This window comes from Nesoenas mayeri, assembly GCF_963082525.1.
Source record: "Nesoenas mayeri genome assembly, chromosome: 2".
Lineage (NCBI taxonomy): Eukaryota > Metazoa > Chordata > Aves > Columbiformes > Columbidae > Nesoenas > Nesoenas mayeri.
The window spans coordinates 22222604-22245592 of NC_137543.1; the positions used below are offsets into that span (position 1 = coordinate 22222604).

At 36.4% G+C, this 22989-nt stretch overlaps 1 protein-coding gene across 29 annotated transcripts in view; it reads right to left on the bottom strand.

The window, feature by feature from the left end:
* Nucleotides 1–22989, bottom strand: part of RIMS2 (regulating synaptic membrane exocytosis 2) — a gene marked incomplete at its 5' end in the record, with an annotated part of 469329 nt that overhangs the window by 194473 nt on the left and 251867 nt on the right. For 19 of the 29 annotated variants that reach the window (XM_080338798.1, XM_080338791.1, XM_080338800.1 and 16 more), the window contains 4 exons: nt 859–989; nt 14434–14546; nt 15748–15794; nt 22514–22637. In XM_080338798.1, coding sequence (XP_080194924.1) covers nt 859–989; nt 14434–14546; nt 15748–15794; nt 22514–22637 — 415 coding nt within the window. Of the gene's footprint in view, nt 1–858; nt 990–8747; nt 8796–14433; nt 14547–15747; nt 15795–22513; nt 22638–22989 lie in introns of all 29 variants that reach the window. The other 10 variants (XM_080338813.1, XM_080338795.1, XM_080338816.1 and 7 more) reach the window with 1 other exon arrangement.

The window sequence follows — 22989 nt, forward strand, 5'->3', positions numbered from 1 at the left end:
GGTGGATCTCCACTACAAGGTTGGCCTGAGGTATTGGAGCACAATGAGGTCTCCAAGCAAGGCTACCATGGAACTCCTGGCTCTGGCTCCAGGCTGTTGTTGAAAGCAAGGTGTTTTGCAGAATAATTCTGCTTGAAAGAATTAATATTTTCTGCTGGAAACAAGTTTCACTGGGAAACACCCACACTCCTTCAACTGAGAATACTGACAAGAGTTCTCATAACAATGTTTAATTTTAAACCTGCTGATTACTGCATAATGCGGCTGTGATACTAATTTATGTGGATTTTTTTAATGTGACAATGCAGATACTGTCTTTTTGCTAATACTTGTCAATTGTAATGTATTTATTGTATTTCTGAACTGTTACTTAGAAGCTGGAAGAAAATATTAACTATGAAATAATATTTTTAGACACACTGTTAAAACAAATAATGTAATTATTTCTATTACACTAAAGATTTGTTTACCCTTGAGAACTGAAACAAGTTACATTAGACAAGCTTTTCCATTGAAATTTGTTTAATCAAAGAGAGTTCAGTATCTTCATCTAATTAAATGCTTGATTTATTTAAGTGTATTCTACCTCTAGCATGTTTTCTTCTACTACACAAGAAATATATTGTTGCTTATTTAGCTTTTACCTCTAAGGAAAGGAAAATGAATTTCCGTGTCAGAAAAAAAAAAAAAGTACTCAGTAAGACAAATTGCTGATTCTTATATAAGTGATAGAAAACACACACAGTAATTAAAGAAAAAGTTCTGAATGCTTCACATAAATACACCATTGCAGCAGAATAAAATTTAATGTTACGTAACTTTTTGTATCTGTATACTTGTAAGTAGTGAATAAAATACCTTCTGTCTGGAAGAAAGTAAATTTTCACATAAGGATTCCTTGGCCTCCCATCTTCCCTTGAAGGAAGATCCTTTGCTCCCAGTATTGTCACTATTAACTGGTGACCAACCTTGTCATACCACAGTTTTATCTGTAATGAGAAAATACTAATTAGTGAACTCATATCTACAACAAAGTAGCATATTAATCCTTAAAATTAATTTTGATCATAAGCTTCTATTTGTATTGGTTACTTAAACAGAAAAGACCATGTTCTACTTTGTACTTATAACAAAGCATAAAAAGAAATTATTACTATAATAGCTTCAATATGTACCAGGAGTTACTATTTTTTTAAAACCTTGTACAATAAGTACATTATTTTATACTAATTGTTTTTCACACAGTGGTCTGGTTAGGATTATTATCTCTTGGCAGTGATATTGTCTTACTTGAAGTACTGATGTATGGTGTTCATATACATACATTTCTAAGGAGTTTATGCACAATTAATGAATACATTTTTCATGTCCTGTTTTGCTGGAAAGACTATGAGATAAGATCATCAATACTTCAAATCTATATATGTTTTTCAATCTCTAAATGTTCTTCACAGTCTAATTCAGCAACAACAAGACAAAAACTATTACTAATCTGTAGAAATTATTATTAATCAGTCTTAGACTTGATCTACTATCCCTTTTTACTGCAGTCATTAAAAGTTGCTATTTAGCTATTTCAGTTTGAATACTATAGCTGAAAATGACTTATTCAATGAGAGGATATACCTGCTTTACAGCACTCAATGTGGAAGGGAGAAATGGTGCAGTCAGGACAAAATAAAGGATTCATTACATAGTGGTACAACTGCAGCACCATTACAGCTGATGGAGGAGACTCTCTTCCTGGGGAGTTTGCTTGAGACAGAGAGCAAACAAGGGCATTTGAAGGAAAGACTGACCCTGCCTGAACTTAGGGGAATCAGACAAGATAATGCCCAATCCCACAGCTAACCAAGCAGTGCACCTTTAGCCAGGAATATACTCTGGCTAAGGTAAACACAGCCAAGGAAATGTGCTTTCTGTGGAGCCAACCTCACATAATTTCAGAGACAGGGTCTCCGTCTGCTGTCCTAGCTTCTCATCTTGAGATTTTCAGCCACTTAAAGAAAGGTCTTTGTAAAACTTTCAAGACTTTTGAGCCACCAACAAGAGGTTGATTTAGCTTTCTGTCCTTCCTTATACTTCATTAAGCAAGATTACACTAAAACACACCAAATCAATCAATAGTGGCAGTGTACTTCTTCCTTCCGCATTACTGTGGATCTTGCAACTCCTGTAGCCACCAACAAGCAGCATTTGAATTGATACTAAAAAGGGGAGGATACCCTGTTTCTACATCCCTGGAAAGCAAGAGGCTTTGTCAGTATCTTTTCTCAGCTGAGAGGTATCTGGAGTATAGGTATCTCCATCCAGCTACAGATCACAAGTAGAAAGCTTTGCACCAATTGTATGAATCGAAAGCAAAGCTTTAATGACCTCTCAAGTGCAAGTCAACTTAAATGTTCTCTGACACTAAATGTATCCACGCACATGCTTCCCTGGGAGTCCTTAAGCAAAGGTCAGACTTGGTTAGTCCCATACCCCAGGGGGAGCACCACTGAAGGCAACCTTCTTCATCTGCTTTTTTGGGGGGGTTGGGGGGGGGGGGGGGGGGGGGGAAATCCTTGATTAAGCAGAATGCAATATTTTTGTGATCAAGACACTATCACAAACTGAGTCTGAGTGAAGGTGAGATGATCCAGACATGGGTGTCTAAAATATAAGCTGAATTATTTTTTCGTATTCAGGCTAAATAACTCTTAGCCACATTCATTGCAGACCGGATTTTTGCAGAAAAACTTCAGCTTAATATTTGAAAAATGACTCTAAGCAGAAATTTAAATCATCTGACACCACTTCTTTGAGATGCTCTAATGTCTATGTTTTGGAAGAACTTGAAATTTGCTTTGACTCAAAACTTCTACTTTTCTCTTAATGCTCTGAAAATATTTCAAAAACCTTGTACATAACGGGCATATTTTCCCTGTAATTCGGCTTGTTACAGGAAAGGTCAGGAGGTAGAATTACCACCAAAAGGCTCTCTTTCCTGTGTTCATACTCCTAGCACTCCGATATACACCACAGACCCTTATAACCTCAGATGTCATTTGACTTGGATGCAAAGAGAAGTGAAGAAACTGTGAGTGAGAGAATGGACAAAGAACCCCACAGAGGGAAGGATAGGATTGGATTCTCATGGGGTTATAGCAGAAGGAAGAAGGGACAAATCAGAAACTGCTTTAGAATTACTGGGAAAGTTAAGGATACAGGATGCTTCTTGGTGAAACACATGGAGTCACTAATGTCAGGGACCATGGAAGAGGGACAAAAACAGACTGAATGACAGAAATGGAATGCAGTGACAAAAACAAAAACAAAAAAAAAAGCCATTCTGAACATGTTGCACAGAGAGAATGGAAAGAAAATCTGGCAAGAAGTCAAGGCAGGAAATTAGAAAGGAAAATGAGAAACAAGGAGTTAGACTAACACACGGAACACGGAAAATAAGAATTAGAATAGGACTGATCTAATTCTGACTCTCCTGTGCATAATTATTATGACAATATTCAGATGGTACGGTATTTTCCAAGAAGAACCTTGTACTTCCTATTCACAAGGATAGAAAGGATAGCCATTTAAGACAGCCAGAGGCAGTCCAGGAGGATGGGATTCCATTCCTTCTTCTTTACCAGAGCTCTTGTGTATTAACGGGTGGATCCCTTAAAATATTTCAAAAGGTATTTACTAATTGCGTGTTCTTCATTGTCTGAGAGACTGGCATGTGACCTTGGAGCTTGATTTGGAGTGCTAAGTAAAGCACTGGAACTGAAGTCTGAGGTCTGTATTATGCCTGGATAGAAACCGATTGTCTCAGACTCTTATCATAGCTTCTCCATTCCTAACCAATAAATGCAGGACAATCCTACCACACCTATAGAATATTCTGTATATTTTACGTTGTGAAATAAACACAGGATAGCACAGCTGTAACAAAAAAAGTTGATGAGGTTTTTTTATTTTTCATTTATAACTTTGTTGAGTTGTATGAAGAAAAGATTCCTAACACCAAAAAGTGAAGAACATTGAATTATTCAGTCCACAGGGTGAAAACCCCACAAAAATGTACAGGTCTTATGCTCAGCACTGAAAGATTTAAGTAGCTGGCTAACAGAGCAGAATCTACAAACCCTCTATTCAGCAGTTATTTACACATGCAGGAATGACACTCTTAAAGACACTCTAAATACTTCAATGATGCAATTCTGATCTCAGTGAAGGAAAGGGAAATCTAAACTTATATAAATTACACGACAGGAAAACCTTAGCTCTTGCTAATGTGGAGGCTTACACCTTAAAAAAAAACGTATTGAATAGGACTTTGTTTACCTAGAAAATTTAGGATGTAGGCACCCAAAATTCACTTAGAATGTGATCCATCTTGAATGCTTTCCAAATATCTTTCCACTTACTGTTGAGGTCCTGGAAACTTATTTGCCACACACGTTTGTAATACTTTCTTTCCCTAGGCAGATGTGCACTCAATTCTTTACTAAACTTCCAGTATAACCTACATTCAGGCAAACAGGTATTTAATTGAATACATCCTGAAAGCCTGAGATGGTCTGTCATCCACAGAGTGGTTCATCTGCAGGACTCCTTGAGAAAGCCTGCCAGGTTAGAATACCTGCCATGCAGAGCACAAGAAACAAGAACTCTTCTGCAGTCAGATGATGAAGTTAGTCATCAAGGGCAACAGAGATGAGGGTCTGGTCACAGTTCCATAGGATTCTTTGTGGGTTTCTTACCAATAGTAGTCTAACACAATATCAAGACATGTTCTGGGTATCAGGTCTGGAATCTGCTACACTAAAATTAAGCTTTCTTTGCTATCACACAGCCACACAGTACCTCAGCTTCAGATGAGACTTCATATTCCAGAGAAGAAAGGAATGTGCAATAGGTCCAGGATAAAAGCCTTCTTCTGAGAGACAGGTTCAGTCTCTTCAGTCTAAACAGGGCTTAAACCACAAATGTCCTGTTTCTGGAATAAGCCATCTACCCATACAACAATACTTGAAAGCTGGTGTTGCATTCTGAGAAGTGAGGATGCAGGTATCATGTGTTCCTGTTTGGTCCTCTGTAGCCTCAGAAGATGCCACCTGCCTCTAGAGAACTGACTCACCCTCTGGAGAATTGACTCACCCTCTGGAGTAGCCCAAGTTCCAAACAGAGTTAATGGGGATATGTGTCCTTTATTTGGTCTGGATCACGCATTGCAGATCATAGAATCATAGAATGTCCTGAGTTGGAAGGGACACACAAGGATCATCGAGTCCAACTCCTGTCCCTGCATATGACAACCTTACAATTCACACTGTGAACTGAGGTCACATATTGAAGTATTTAGTTCTTTCCTTCAACTGTACAAGTGTAAGAGCCTCCCTAAGGCACCTCAGACTTCCTGGAAGTTAGTATAAGTTGAGTTATATAAATTAAGCACATAAATTCTTTTTACTAGATTTCATCCTTTTTCTTTCAGATCTCATCTTAACTAGAAATTTTATTCAGAGCTCTGACTGGGGTCAGAGTTCTAGAAAATAAGTAATTATGTAATTAGGATCCATATTCTAATACATACGCATAAGGGAAATCAGTTAAGAAAATATAGATAATATTATTAGTGTCACTTCTTATATTCCTGTCTCATGAATACTTGACTGTTTGCTTCACAATGCAATCCTAATGCCATTTTGTGTGCAGCACATACAGGCACACCATATCCTAAGTGACAACTTAAGTGACTTTTAAAAACAGAGAATATTTTTTCTTTCTATGCTACATTTTGTTTCTTTATTTGTTTTATAAGGGTTATTTCATTAATTTCATGGAAAAGAGAGAAATCTTTTGCCAATGGGAGAGATCACTTGCCCTGCAGCTTGATTTCTACCACCACAGGCCACTCAAGCACCACTGGGTTTGAGAAGGTGCTGGCCAGGCAATTTTGTTCTTCTGTTCTTTATAATTCTTCATGTAACCTACATTGCTGTTTATTTGTGTAATACTTTGAAACTGAGATACCACTTTTCTTACTTTTTTGCATTATTCTGAAAGAAGAGATGCACCAGCAGGATCTGTCATTGCAGAAGAAAAAAAGATCTGCTTATTTAAAAAAATGCTTACAGCAATTGTTTTATTTGGACTTTAAGTTTATGAAGATGCAGAAACTGCCCTGAGGTGGTCAAGTCTTCAGCACAGCTGAGGCGAGCTTCCTGACTACTGAGGGTTGCTAAACCAAACTGTTATTGCTGTCTGATTCGGCTGCTCTCTGATATGCTGGAAAAAATACAGGAAAAGGCTGTCAAATCCCTACAAAGATATTGCAAAGCTGCACTCTGCAAGTTACAAAATTGCTGGTATGCTAACTGAATTAGTGAAAGTTCAGGAGAACATGTATGGTAGGGAAAAAAAAAATATAAAATAATAATTGCAGTTTTAAAATCATTCAGTGATACAAGAGCTAGAAAATGAATTGAACAACATGGAGTGAAGTGTGGAAGAGGAACTTGTGCCAGAGTGTGGGACATTTATCACCAGGATCAGTTTCAGACTAACAAGTAAAGAAGATGCAAGCAAGAATAAAGATGTGTATTTGCTGCTGAGAGCAATTAAACAAATAGGTATAAACAGAAATGTCAGGAGATCCTCATTCTTGTAGAGAATTCTATAGACACAGCTGTACGACAGCCCACAATGTAATTTATACTTCCCGACAATTAAAAACAACAGCTCAGAGCACTGAGTTGACTAGTTTCTCATGCCAAAAAGTAACCAGAGTTGTGCACTGCTGCAGAACTGCTTCTAATACCCTTGTTTAAAGATTACTGGAGAATTTCCATTCTCTGCAGTCTGCATTGTAAACTTAAATTCAACAGTTTTAAACTATATACCATCCCTACTAAAAGTGGCCAGATGAGGTACTTTTTCTTTCAGTCCACTTGTAAAGTTGTTGCCAAGGTCCTAAGTTTGACTCTTGTCACAAATTTATTTAGCTTTGATTGTTACTGAGCTCGGCAAATAACTGTTAGAGAGGTCCACAATGACTCCACAGACATTGTGTAGAAACAAAAATGGTGCTAAAGACAATTCTTATCTACAATATCAAAAGTAATCCACTCAGAGGTGACAGAGTAAGCATCATGGACTTTCACCTCTTGCTGGATATTCTCTATCAAGCATTACATTTATTTTATTCTCTTCAATGGCTCCATAGTCATTTGATCAAATTAATTTTTTTTTTCATTAGATGACATTACTCTAAGTAGAACTCACAAATCTATGCCTATTTCATTATTTTATGTAATATTTAAATAAGGAACTACTACACATTACTTCTACATTACAGTAGTTCATGAAACATGCAGGTTTAAGGCAGATGTTTCCTTTTCAAATTTATCAATCGTCACATAATTTCTTAATTTATTTTGCAGATATCTAAAAAGAAAATAAATATTAAAAAACTACTTATGTCATATACAACATTTACCTTTATGAAGTACTTAACAACTTGTGACTAAATTTGTACCCCTCTTTGATTTCATTACTATGAGCATACGCCAACTTTCTTAATCATGCTAAAGGATGTTTTAAATTTTTAATACAAAGCCAGTTTATGTCAGTAGCACATAATAATATGTTAACCTAAAACAATACTATCAAGAAGACATTACATTTTAATCTAAATTTTTTTCTTAGATTTTTTTTCTTTTGTATTTACATTTAAGCAGTTGCAAGGACTACTTTTGGGAAATAATATATAGTGAAAAAAATTGTACTGTATCAAATATGAGTCATAGACAAACCACTTCCCACAGTCTTATTTATAATTCCTTTATAAGTATATATATATATGATCTTTTTTACATTTCAATATGAAATTTCGTCATCTCATTCTGATCATTTAGATCACCCTCTATATCCTTCTTTGAGCAACTGATCAAACAAGAGAAACATTTATACAGCTCCCACACAAAAGATTAACATCTCTATAAAAATATTTTGTAAGAAAAGCAGATAGTATTCTATTTTTAAATAGAAAAACATGCAGCAAAGTAAGATAAGCATTGTAACATATTAGTAAAACCTACTTTTGCGTAAATTTACAGTACCTTAGGAGTTTCCTAATGAAAAAAGGCAAACAACTTGTACCTAAACAGAATATCAAAGCTAAATAAATTCAGTAACACAATGGGAGAATTCCTTTTTATTTAAATAGAGTTTTGGTTATTTCACGGTACTTTTAGAATGCAAGAATCAAGTTTCATACACAAGAAATTTGTTTCTTTAAACAAGGTACAAATTTTTTGCCTGTCTTCCACTCAAGGAGCTACTATTACTTGGAAAATGCAAAAAAGGATGTGTTAAGTAATGATAATGAATGATTTAAAGAGACATCATCTTTATATAATGACCTCAAGCACAAAATTATTTATTGCTTAAACAGTAAGCACATTTTGTTTGTGAGATGTATAGCCACCATCACTATTGAAAACTGTATGAGTTTAATATTGGGTAAACAGCAAACAAAAAACTAGTTGTCTCTTTAAATTTTAATTTAATATTTTAACCCCCATGCAGAATTTTACAAGCTTCTCATGAGATGACATGAAACTTGTTAATATGGTTTAAAGCAACACACTAAAACATGGGAAAACGGACTATAATGTAACGTTTTCCTACTATGCATTTTCCATAACAAACGAAAGAAAAAAACACAACTTTAGTTTCTGTCAGGCAGACGAAGTCTTTACCTGAACCCTAGGAACAAAAGGCGTTGTTCTTCTACTAAGGCTTTGGCTCTGGTAAGCAAAATTAAAGAAAAAGCAATAAAACAAAACCAAAAAGGACAACACGCTGGAAACTAAAAGACCGAAAGTAAAAACAAAGACACACAACTATTACTTTAAACACAGCTTTACACCAACAACGTATCTGTCTAACACAAAGTATTTTAATGCAATGCATAAATTAAATCTGCAAATCTGTTACCAAATCATATCAAAACCCTGTGATGGAAATTCTGGCCTCCGAGAAGTCAGTATGAATTCTGGCACTGATTCCCCAGGAGCAAGGATTTCACTTTACAGGTATACAGATAACATTCACAATAGATTTAGAAATAACATTAACAAAAGGAGCAGGTCAGCAAAGTGTGATTTAAAAGTAGGGTAGGAAACATAAGTTCAGTTTGATCATCTCTTTCAGGAAGATTGTAGATGCATATTCAAAAACAGACACAAGTACAATTCACGCACTGACAGCTTGGTTGCTTTCTAGAGTAAAACAAGTGAAGTAAAAGGTTTTCTCTTTTCTGCAACTCTAAGCGGCATTTCTGCAAAAAAAGCCTAAACACTTAAAAAAGGAACTTAGTGCTATCCAGTAATAGCATTACATGGGGGAAGGTATGATCAATGTATTTAAATTCTCTGTCAATCATGACAGAAATGACAAATGGTACACACGGAAAACCCTTGCATGAAATCAGAACTAGAGCATTTAGCAAACTCAGTAGTTGCATCGCACACAGAGATGCATTTATAACTCATATTTTTGTGAGGCAACACTTCAGACCATATACAGCCTTGTGGCTTCCAGTGGCTACATCAAGACTACACCAGTATAGGCAACATTCCTAAGTTGCTGGACTAACTACAAACTCCGACTAACAACTCTCCATCTTCAGCTTAGGGCAACAGCTACTGGAGTGGCACAGAGAGGGTACGAGTACTGGGAATGGACAGGAGCACTTATTGAGAGCTCAGAGGACCAGTGAATGGGGGAAGAGGAGCATGGGAGTAGGTCACAACAACTACAGCAATCTGACAAGATTTGAATCATCTTTATCTCCCTGCCCAGTTTTCCTGAGATTATTGGTCTGTTTCGAAGTGATAGAAAGAGGCTACTACTATATATTCACTTCCATAGGAAATGTACCCAAAGTATGGAGACAGGGGGTGTGATGATGCTGCTGCCACCCTCCTTGCTTATTTGGCATGCACATGTGCCGGAGAAATCTGTTCCATAAAATGTGTGAAGTAATCTGTTCTCACACCAAAGCAAGAGGTTATATAAGAAAATTTGACAGTCTGGATCACAGGTTTTGTCTGATGTGTTCCTGTGCTCTGTGAGGTGCAGCAGCTGCCCCCACTCTGCCCAGGCAGTACTGCATAGCACCATGTGTAGGTGCCAGAATGTGACCTACTCACATACAATAAAAGTAGCTCTTCAGTTTGCTTCTGCTCCATATTACAAAAGAAATACAGATAAACCAGAATATTGCAATCATAATAGGGGAAGAATATCTCCCACCATTCACTGAGGATCCTCAGCTGCCATATTGTGCCTTGGAAAATGGAGGGCGATAAGCACATTGTGTGCACTACCTCAAACTTCCCAGGTTTTGACACTAGAGCAACAGTAATTTATTTGTATAGAGGTAGAAAGGGGAGAAAAGAAAGGGGAAAAGGAAAGGGTGGAAGAGGAAAGTGGAGCATGTCTCATACTTGACCTTATCACCCCAATATGCTGACATACTATGTCCTTGACAATGTACAATATCAACTTACTTTTATATCAGAGATATTACAACTATAATTAATATACTGTATTTTTATTGCTTTATAAAATCAATATGTATGTAAAATCTGTTGAAGTGATTCTGTGGCTCAGCTGCACAACGAAATAATTTTATAAAAGACATTCCTTTTCTGCTAGAATTTCCACCAGTATATAAAAAAAAAGATGTTATAATTTTATACCTGTATCCATTTACGCAGTCTTCTAGTCACATTATCAGTCTCTTAATCTAACTATTGCAAAATCATTCCAAGTAATACTTGTCATACAGTATCAAAAAAGTAGCCAGAATGCAGCAATTAAGAGCACCAATACACAAATATTAACTTTTTCAAAATGATATTAAAGGAAAAAGAAATCAGTGAAAAATAACATAAAACCAGGAAATAGACAAAGCAAATAATAATAAAACAATAATTGCAATAACAGATACTCCCCTGAAAGAACAACATGGATCAAAAATGCCATAAAATAAATGGCACAGAATACAGATGAATTTTTTATATACCTTAGTAAATTACAACACACAATAATTCCCTCTAACTGCACGTAATTTATTCAATTAAATATGTATTTGGGTAGAATAATTGTTAAAGAAAAGAAGATTCCCTTGCTATGTGAGATGGTTTGCTTCATAGGAAATCCTATTAGCCAGCTCTGGAGTGTCATTGTAACCTCAACAACCTCAACAGCAGAAAACAGGTACACAGACCAATGCCAATACAGAGGAAAACACAGAAGACTGAATGGACAGAGAAAGACACTCCTGAATGATAGAAAGGCATCACTGCAGCTAAACTGGCTAAAACCGTACCAAACATAAAGAAATACATTCCAAAACACTATTAATATAAAAAGGATATGTAGCACTATCTGAATAAGGACGTATATACCCAAGTATTTATCCAGATACTTCAGACCTCCACCTGAGCTGTAGGTATCTCCAGTTCTGCCCACAACTTTTGTATTTCGCAGCCTACTAACTACAGCTGCCCTAACAACAGCCCAACAAGGCATTGTCTGAAACTACAGAAAATACTTTCGAAATCTTGCCTGTTATCTGTTCCCTCTCATTCATCACACCTGTCTGAATTCAGCTGCCATTGCCCACAATGTCAACTGACCCTACACTTCTGCAAAGAAGAGCAACCTGTCTCCAGCTACTGCCAGGGCTCTGCAGTTGTTCTCCTGCCTGGGTCCTCACCATAAAGAGCACATTCCCAATTATATGCACAACTTAGTATTTCCTTCCATTTCCATCTTACTCAGCTATTTGGAATGAATGAGTGTTCCATCAACTGTTCTGTCAGAAAAGAACTGATTAAAAACATGGAAAACCCAAATACTGAATCTTGTCTGTATTGTCATGCTCTAACTAAAAATTTTTTTGGAACTTGCGGAGATTTTTTTAAATTCAATTTTTCCCTAATCTTTCACCTTTGCTAAAGGTCCAAAATCAGAAAATCTCATATTCACTCTAATTTTTCAAAACATCTCCAACTCTACAAAGAGGTTTTGGTTTTTTTTCACTAATTCTTCCAAAGTTTCAAAGCTTTCCAAAGTTATAAAATGAGAAACCAACATTTTCAAATGTGAAGGAAAATCTATTCATTGCACTACCTTTAAGACATATAAACCCCAAATTTGAAAAGTAAAAAAACCCCTTGTGATCATTCAAAACTAACTTAAAATATCAGATTAAAAAGAAACTACAGATATTTGCTGTTTTGTAAAAAACTGTTCCTGTAGAACAGTTTGCTAGTTTTACAATAATCTTTTTCTAAAAACGTATTTTAGTCTAGTCATCTCAATGTGCCTTGCTAGGTGCCATGTTGCTATGTATCCACACCATCTTCAGACATTGTGACAGCCACCCTTCCTCGCAAAGCAAAAGGTTTAGCACGAACCTCCCAAAGCCTTGAGCCAATGGCAGCAGGAGCTGGATTGAACCATTAATTGGTTAACATGAAATACAGCTATTTCCAATTTTTCTTTAGCTGCTGATGTTAGATAGGTCTCCACCTTTTCAAATTGTCCACTAATTTTAGGTGTCCACATTAAGACAGTGGTACTTTAAGTTAGAGACTTACTGATAATTTCTGACTTAACTGTCAGTCAACCAGAGCTGTGCATTCTCAGATATCAGCTGCTTTCTGAGGGAAACGATATTGTGTAGTAGGGAGTATTGTATATAATTGCATACAGTGTATATAAGGGAGTACAAAGAGGAAAAATGTAGGAAAGATCTTTAAATGTCTCCTGACATTATTTGGTTTCCTTAGATGGAAAAAATACTATGAACTTATAAATAAAGGCATTTATCTCCTGAAACATATAAAAATAATTAAAAATAGGAACACTGCAGTTAAACACTAAATTTCTATGCCATTCTAAGACGCATAACCTTGTGAATTCTGTTATTCTCAGAAAATACTTGCAATCCCTGATACTATCCTTATTCACTTCAGACTCCAATAAGCACAAAATCAATAGACTTACTGACTTTACTAATAAATTCTAATCTTAAACTCCTGAAGATTTTGTTTCTGAAACTGAGAAAGAGAGGAAGTAATTTCTGTGTGGCTCCTATTTGGATCATCATTCCACAGTGTCTGTGCATGGGATATGTGAGCTGCTTACTCTAGATCTTGAATTTCACGCTGGGAGCTAGGAACCAAAACTTTTTAACAGCCTGATTTTTATGAGATCCAGCCAAAAGATATTTATTTCCACTCTGTTTCCATTATCAACAGTTTTTGCTGTCTTCTAAAACTAAACTGGTTTTTAGAATCCTCAGTCTGTGTATTTTGACAGTTCATGTTCCTGTGTATTGTATTTTGTGCAAAGCATTCCACACTCTACAGTCAAGATTTCTAGTTTTCCATTTATCCAAAGGACTGAGTCTTTCAAAGTAGTTAACTGCAACAATTACAGATAATTAAAAATTGTATCTTGTAGATGGCTGGTCTGATGAGCAAAACAAATAATGCCTCATGCATTGCAAAATGGAGCCAACATGGCTGCTGAACAGACAGGAAAATATTTCTTCCCCTCCTCTATCAACACCATAAACCATTTCTGTGAGACCTATAGTCTGCTTAGATTTTACGCATATTTTTATGGCACACTCATAACGTAACATAAACAACTTGGAAGAAATATGAATGTGACCTTTTCAAGCTTGTTTAACACCAGTTTTTCACTCTTTCCATTCCATTTTCCTCTCCTTTTCAACGTGTAGCAGGCCACAACTGAGCACTTTTGAAAAATCACACTTTGGAGTTGTAAATGACACAGAAAGGTGTATAAAACTCAAGTTCTTTGTTTTAGTACAAAAAAAAAAAAACCAACTCTTTTAAAGAAAACATTCAGGTAATGAACTTTGTTGTCAATGAGAGTGAAGAGCAAAACTGAATAAACAGTGGTACAAAGAACACAACATTAGTAAACAATCAAACGTATATCTGGGGAAAGGTATATATGAAAGGTAGTGCAAAAGAAATAAGCAATTTTAATGTCCAAGCACACAGGTAATAAAATCTACCAACTGTACATGTTACAGTTGAAAAAGTGTATACGCTCAACAGCACAGACATAACTGGAGCCCAGGATTAGGGCTTTCTGAAAATTTGATTCTACCAGTCCAGCTTACCAGATAAATATATATAAAATTTCCAAAAGCACATGAAATTGACAGTCCTTATGAAACTATGGCCCTACCTACACTGAGATATATAGCATTAACAAAACAATGTAACTAGTTTAACAACAAATTTATGTTAGAGGTAGCTCGTGCCCTACAGTGAGAGTTATATATGCTGCAAAAAGTACAACACTAATATTAAGGAAATATTTACATACTGAAAGTTGTCCAGACAAGAACTGTGGAACATCCCTTAACATGCCAGGACTCATAGGAGAAGTCACTGAAATAGAAGGTCGGTCCATTTTTTGAGATTCAAATGAACTAGAACCTGTAATTATAAGTGAAAATATTTTATAAATAGTAGCACTTATGGATATTTCACAATGTTCTTCAAAGAAAAATTGTACAAGTATAACCAAACATACAATAAAGTTGTGATAAATATAACTTTTTTATCTGTTTGTAATTACCAAATAATAATACTCAATCTTTCAGTGCTCAGATGCAATTAAAAGCTTTCCAAGTTTATCAGAGCTGCAAAATGTCATCTGAAGCATACAGAATGAAAATAGTTTATTCGGATATTTCCAACTGTAATTATGTCAGTAAGTTGGTGGCTCAATATTTTGAAATAGTCGAGTGAATACTTTACTGTGGTCAGAGGAATTCAGTCTTCTGAAGGGCACTTATTATTTTGTACAATCAGACCAATTTTTAATTAGATTTTTACAAAAACATCAAATGCACATAATATTTTTTGTGCATTTTGTTTCAAATTTTGAAGGTCTGCAAACTCTCAGAGGACAAGTTTTGACATATAAAACATAAAGCAAAAGTAAAGTATTTTTATAAATACAAAAGACATTACACATCTCACAAAACATTAAATGGATTTTATTTTAAGACTTGGCTGATCAGTGAAAAGTTATTGGAGGATTTTTTCATATTATTATAATCAAGTTTATGCCACTGCATTTATTCATGGCTTCTGTTATAAAGGAGTTCTAAAGCAATGATAAAAAATAACTCCAGGCTGAAATCCATCTTATCAGATCTAAGCCAAAGAACAAGTTATTTTTCCCCACATGAAATACCGGTTTAGCCAATTTAAAGAATGCTGAGTGATTCTAATAAAGTAGAAGTGTTCTGATTTCAAAGTACCTGCCTCTCAGGTTGCAAATAAAGAACATTTGATCCCTATTTTGAGTTTATAAGGTACAATTGAAATGCAAGACAATAAAATAGGAAATTAAAAATTACTGTTAATGTTATTGTATATTAGTTAGAATGATACTTTTCAATCAAAAATAGTCTAAGCTTATAGTCAAATGTCAAGCCTAAATCAAAATATCCTGACTTTGATAGTTTACTATTAACTGAAGGTAGACAGATAATTCAGTAAGGTGACATATTGAGACAAATACAGACAAAGAGATGAGAGCTATACTGACTATAGATGACATTTTTCGATTTATTTGTGCTTACATAAAAGAGAGAGAAGATTTTCCTACCCCACAATTGAAACTTACTGGACTCCAGCTGTGCATGCGTGCTGTCAGGTATTCTGGGAATGTCCCTGAAATCAGGAAAATTAAGACAGGCTGATCCTTTGTCTAACAAGCATATTCAAAATTCAGTTACACTATAACACTTCTCAAGCCACCACTTACTGCCTCAGAAAAGGCAGATGATCTGCTGGCTATCTTCAGCCATGGGGAAGATTTATCTTTTATCCGGTATAAGTAATTTCAGTGGTAAATCAAAACCTACAGAACAAGTGGATTGGTGAATGCAGGAGAGAGGATGCACAGTTACAAATAAAAGCATTCCATAAATTTAAAAACAAACAAACAAACAAAACAATCTCAGAGTTAATGGAAGAATAAAACTGTGAGAAGTACTTTATTATGACATTACACATTCATTAAATTTTTTGGACCCTCACTCAAACATACTTGACTGTCAAGAATGCTTATCCCAGTATGTCCTTTACCATCCTTCAACCTCAAATTTGGACAATCTTACCTCTTCCATGACTAAATAAGATGAGCAGCTTCATTTGGCAACATTGCATAGTTGCATACACGAGATGTTTCATCACCTGTGTTAAATTGTATGTACAGCTCTGTAATTTTAAAGAACTTAGTTGCAATGACTAAGCACCTCATGATGCCCACCTGCCCCGCAAAGAAACAGATTCTTCCTGCGAGGGGCAAACATTACTGTACGCTAATAAAAACTATAAATATGCTAAATAAATCATGTCGGAAGTATTTGAGCAAAACCAAGCAAGATGGAGCTTCAGCTCCGAGTCATGGCAAGAACAACATTTAAAATCACTCTGTGTGTTTGAGTGCGGTTGTTTTCTTCAGGATGCACTGGGTGTCGGTACCCAGGTGCTGGCCATGGGGCACCACGCCGGGCACAGCTGGTTCCAGACAGTCCCAGCCACCTCAAACCGACCCATCCCCAAGGCACAGCTGGGACCATCAGCCCAGGTGGTGGTGCCTCTCTGATAAGATATTTGAGAAAGGATAAAAAAAAATCTGTGCTGCAGCTGTAATAGAGAAGGGGGGGACAAACAAAAACAAACAAACAAAACATGGGAGAAATGCCCCAGAAGACACCAAGACCAGAGAAGAAGGAAGGGGAGAAGGACTGACTGCAACCCCCATCCCCCTGCACCGCTCGGTGGGTGGGAGGCAGAAGAGGCAGGACCAAAGGACAGCACTTGAGCCTGGGAAGAAGGGAGATGAGGGGAAGGTGGGTTTAGTTTTGTTTTGTACATTTCTCTCTATCCCATTCTGTTATTATTAATCTTCCCCAAGTGAAGATTGTTTTGCTGATGATGGTAATTGCTGAGTGATTTCCCCATCCCTATCTTGACCACGAGCTTTTCTGTCTTATATTCTCCCCCTGTCCTGCTGAAGAGGGGGAGGGAGAGAACAGCTCGGTGGGCACCTGGCAGCCAGCCAATGTCAACCCACCACACAGGTATGTCCTAAGGAATGGAAGTTAAAAATCTTTTCAGGGATATCTACTGTTTCATACAATTTAAAAACAAAAAAAAAAAAAAAAAACAAAAGAAAAAAACAAACAAAAAAAAAAGTTTGTACTATATATTAAAAAAATCTTATCTAATTCCTTTTGGTACATAGTTTCCAAACATTTTTCAAGACTCACTAGAAAGACAGCTTTACTAAGCAGATGGAAGAATCTTTCCAAGCGAATTGATGGACAGTACCAATAATTCAAATTAATTAGACGGCAGGCAACTGGTGTAACTGCCCACTATAGACAAAAAAACCCAAAATCACTGTCTCTGTTGTTAGCAAGCAAAACTTGCCAGAAACTTACAAGAGCTATTGAAGACATAAATATTTAAGTTAGCATTTTTGATACCTGTAGAATTTATAGAAGAAGCCAATACTGGCCTATTACTTTACACAGAAATACACTCCTGAACCTGTCATTTTAAAAATTTCTGTCATATGAGCATGAGAAGAAAGTCTTAAAAATATGTATCATTGTTAACAGATCAAGTATGTTTTCTATAGATCGCTAAAACAATAAACTTGAAAGCTCTGAACACTACCATTTATATTCCTAAAGCATACAGATCACAGTATTTCACAGTACTGTATTTTTTACAAGGACCTCCCACTGAGATAAACAGATGGAGAAGCAGAAGTACTTTTAGCTATCTCTTTACATTTTAAGATATAGAAACACAGAATAGTTTGGGTTGGAAGGGACATTCAAAGCTCATCTGGTCCAACCCCCTGCAATGAGCAGGGACATCTGCAACTAGATCAAGTTGCTCAGAGCCCCGTCCAGCCTGGCCTTGAATGTCTCCAGGGATGGGGCATCTACCACCTCTCTGGGCAACCTGGGCCAGTGTTTCATTTGTAAAAAAATTTTCCCTCATGTTCCATTACAGGCAGATTGTGTAGAATAATGTGTCGTTCCTTCCAAATTCAAACCAGTAGTAACTATGAAAATAATATGCATTTTAAAACAACTCTTTGTGAAAATTAGAAAGCAGAAAATAAATGAGTTCTTTTGTATGAGACAGACAGCTTACATAGAATAGCAACTTGGTCATTCATTTTTATTTTAAGATAGAAAAAGGGATAAATTGCAAGCCAAAATAGTTGTGGTTTTGTTTTGTTTTTTTTTTAAGGAGATTTCCATTTTATCTTCTTTTATCAGGTTAACTTGTCATCTCCAGTTTTTATAGCAGGATATGACAACAGGTTCTCTTTCTCAACTAAGTTAATTGCTAGTAACTGTCTGAAGAGTTCTGGCATGAGTTAGTGCATGGGTGCGAAGACCATCAAGAGACTCTGTTTCAAAATACTAAAGTACACCTCAATGCAAGAGACAAATCCTTCATGCGAGCATCAATTATTCAATCAAAATAATTATCACTTCAGTTATTTTGTAAACCTGAACATGTAATGATTTAAAATACATTGAAACTTTGTTCCCTGAGGCAGAACACAGATATATGGTGTTATGCTTCCTTGGGTAAACATAAGATATTAATTTCTATCGTCCATTTGATTATGACCAGAAATCTCCTAAACTGAGAAGATAAAATGCATTTCAGTTCATCAGCTCAAAAACATTTCTGAAGTTGTATTGTTAATGTCAAAATCCAGTTACATCTAACCAGAATGCAAAATCTTACCAACTTGCAGAAAGTATTCAACACTGAGACTTCAGTTATAAACTCATTTAGATTAGTAACTGCAGTTTTGGAGGTGAAAACCCTCTTTCACATCTACATTGGGAATCAAGTACACAGAACAACTTTTTTAGCCCTGATCTGGCTCAGTTCTTCAGATTATGTGGCAAGCAGTTAATACTCAAGAAGGCATCTTGAGAGCCCACATCACTTTCTTTCAGGAATTACAGATGAGCTGCTCTAGTGACAGCAATTGGAGCACGTGGTAATACAACAGAAGACATGGTGATAAGGAAGGTAAACAACAAACAGTAAATATAAAAGCCTAGGAAAAATACAGGAGGTTTAACACAAAGAACGGAATGCAGAAAGAGACAAAAAAATCAAATATTTTCAAGACGTGAGAAGTTCCTTGAAACTTGTGCTGTTTGAGAAAAACTGTGCCTGTATTAAATGAATTTGAAACCTCCTTTTCCAAGACAATATTCGTCTAGCAATGTAGTTTGTCCCTTAGCATTACTATTATATCTACAACTCCCAAGTTATGCAAAGGTTTTTAAAGATGAGGGAGATGATACAGCCTTTAACCTAAAGGGATTCAATATGTATGTAGGAGATAACCACTCATCTCACTGAAAGATAAAGCAGGTTTTGTTGCTGTAAAGTCCATTTGAAATTGTCAAACCAAATTAAGTTCCTACACATTAAGTTCCTGATGTGTCAAACACATTAATTTCCTAGTAGAGCTGAACCCATAAGAAATTATCCTTGCTGAAATTCCATCTTCACATTACATGGTTCTGGAATTTCTTTTAGTACTCCTTATTTTCTAGTTGTTGTGTTACCCATGCTTTTACGTATGAAGGCATCTTATATGAATTGTGTGCCTCATACAAAATAAAGGGATAAATATTATTTATAATTATTTCTAATTATATAACCATAGAACAACCCAGGTTGGAAAGGATCTTGAAAGACCATATTATGCAACCCCACGTGGTAAGATGAGGTTACCTAGTACCCTATGCAATTGTGTCATATACATCATAATAAATTCAGTATGGGAAAAGAAAAAAATCTTAACAACTCTATGGTCCTTCAAATTTAGTGGTAAGAATCCTAAGAATCCTCCTCTTCATAGCCCTGTTCTGATCAACTATGGAACTTCCAATGGAAAAGCAAAAAAATGATGGATGTGACTGTAGGCTGTAGGAATTTGGAAGAAAAAGAAGACATGAAATATTCTACTATAAAAAGTCTAATATAAAAAAGGAATTCGAAAAATCCTACTGCTATGCAAGAAAAATTTAAATTCAGATATTGAGGGGTAAGTCTGAAAGATAAGAAAACTGTTTTTTAAACTGAAAGTAGATTTAGATAAGATATAAGGAAGAAATTCTTCACCATGAGGGTGGTGAGGCACTGGCACAGGCTGTCCAGAGAAGCTGTGGATGCTCCATCCCTGGAAGAGTTCAAGGCCAGGCTGGATGGGGCTTTGAGCAACCTGGTCTAGTGAAGGTGCCCCTGCCCATGGCATGGGGGTTAGAACTTGATGACTTTTAAGGTTTCTTCCAACCCAACCCATTCTATGATGCTGTGGGCAATATAAAGCACCTAAGAAAAACAAGCACTAGTGCTACCTAATCATTCAAATATGGTCTATGGTCTGTATTAGAAAACAAAAACCAATTTAATAAATTTCATAGATTAAGATTATGAGAATGTGGATTAGAGACTTTCCAAAGTATATTTATTATGTCATTAACTTACTGTATTCTGGGGAAAATTCTACATTATTCATTCTCAGTAAATAGAGTTCATCTTCAGTTCATAGAAGAAATATGAATACAGAATCATAGAATCTTAGAATCATTTAGGTTGGGAAAGACCTTTAACATCACTGAGTCCAACTGTTAACATAGCTCTGCCAAGTCCACCACTAAACCGTGTCCTTAAGAGCCACACCTACACACCCTTTAAACAATTCCAGGAAGGGTGACCCCACCACTTCCCTGGGCACCCTGTTCCAATGCCTGACAACCTTTTCCATGAAGACATTTTTTCCTAATATTCAATCTAAACCTCCCCTAGTAGAACTCGAGGCTGTTTACTCTTAATCTATTTGCTTGTTACTTGGGAGAAAAGACCAACACCCTACCTGCTACAACCTCCTTTCAGGTAGTTGTAGACAGCAATAAGGTCTCTCCTCAGCCTCCTTTTCTCCAGGCTAAACAGCACCACTTCCCTCAGCTGCTCCTCATCAGACTTGTGCTCCAGACCCTTCACCAGCTTTGTCACCCTTCTCTGAAATTGCTTCAGCACCTCAATGTCTTTCTCGTAGTGAGAGGCCCAAAACTGAACGCAGGATTTGAGGTCCAACCTCAGTAGTGTCATGTACAGTGGGATGATCACTTCTGTCATCCTGCTAGTCACACTATTTGTGATACAAGCCAGGATGCTGTTGGCTTTCTTGACCAGCTGGGCATGCTGCCAGCTCATACTCAGCCACCTGTTGACCATCAACCCCAGGTCCTTTTTGGCTGGGCAGCTTTCCAGCCACTCTTCCCCAAGCCTGTAGCATTGTATGGTGGTGTTGTGACTCAAGTGCAGGACACAGAAGTGGCCTTGTTGAAATTGATACAATTAGCAGCCAGGTCTGCTGAATAATGATGGAAAGCCACTTGGTGAGCACTTCTGGCAGCTCACTCAGAACCCCTGAGGGGACCCCATCCAGACCCATAGGCTTGTGAGTGTGTCTAAGTGGTGTAGCAGGTCGCTAACCATTTTGCCTTGGAGTATGGGGTCTTCATTCTACTCCCTGTCTTTCACCTCAGGGGTCTGGGTACCTGGACCACAACTGGTCTTACCATTAAAGACTGAAGCAAATAAGTCATTTAGTACCTCAGCCTTTTCCTCATTCATTGTCACTGTGTTTCCTCCCACATCCAATAAAAGATGGAGATTCTCCTTAGTCCTCCTTTTGTTGCTAATTTATTTATAGAAACATCTTTATTATCCTTTATGTCAGTAGCCAGATACAGCTCTAGTTGGGCTTTGGCCTATCTAATTTTCTCCCTGCATAACCTCACAGCATCCTTGTAGTCCTCCTCAGTTTCCTGCCCTTTTTTCCAGAAGTCATAAACTCTCTTTTCTTTCCTGAGTTTCAGCCAAATCTCTCTGTTCAACCAGGCTGTTTTTTTGCCCCTGCCAGCTCATCTCTCAGCATATTTTATAAAAATGGAAATGGAGAAATAAAAATAAAGAGTGAAGTTATTAATCAAGAATTGCAACAATATAGAGTTTAACCACAGTTTCAGGGCCAATATAGGCTGAATCACTAATGAAACTACCACAGAAGGGAAGCTATTTTTGACCATATTAGCAGATAATGCCTGAGACGCTCTCAGACAATACAGGATTTCACACTAGCTCTTTCTACTTATTGGCATGATCTTTCATTCTAGCTATGCTTTTCTTTTACAGAATTTTGCACACAGTTTTAGTCTTTACAATGTTTATTCATCTCTTTCATATGCTCTGCCTTAGAAGTGAAATTTAGCAACATTTTCATCATATTTAATATTAATATTTCTGAAATTACTTACCCTATTGGTCTTGAAACTACAAGTTCCACTTGTGGCTCAGGCTTGGATTCTAAGATGATATTGTACACCTCCTCAAAGGTGGCTCCTTGTAGTAGCCTTCCATTCCATTCTAATACTTCATCACCTATAATTTCAGTAATACAACTCTGCTTAGGATATCTGCTGTGAACTGAACTTAAAATAATAATTTAACCCATTCTACTGTCAGTTTACTAAATTTTTAAACCTGTGATACAGAACAAGTTTAGAGTCCTTCATAGAGGAAAATCCTCAGTACTAAAACTTTTCCGTAGCTCAGCTTCAAATATGTAAAGTTCAATGAAACAGTAATATCATCAGTAGGACAACTATTGAATTATATATAGCTCTTACTTGCTTTGGCAGTTTCGACTTTAAAGAAACCACAACATGTTCTTTAAAACAGCATATCTCATCAATTTACTATTTTGGAGATCCATTTACCTCTACAAGTTTAA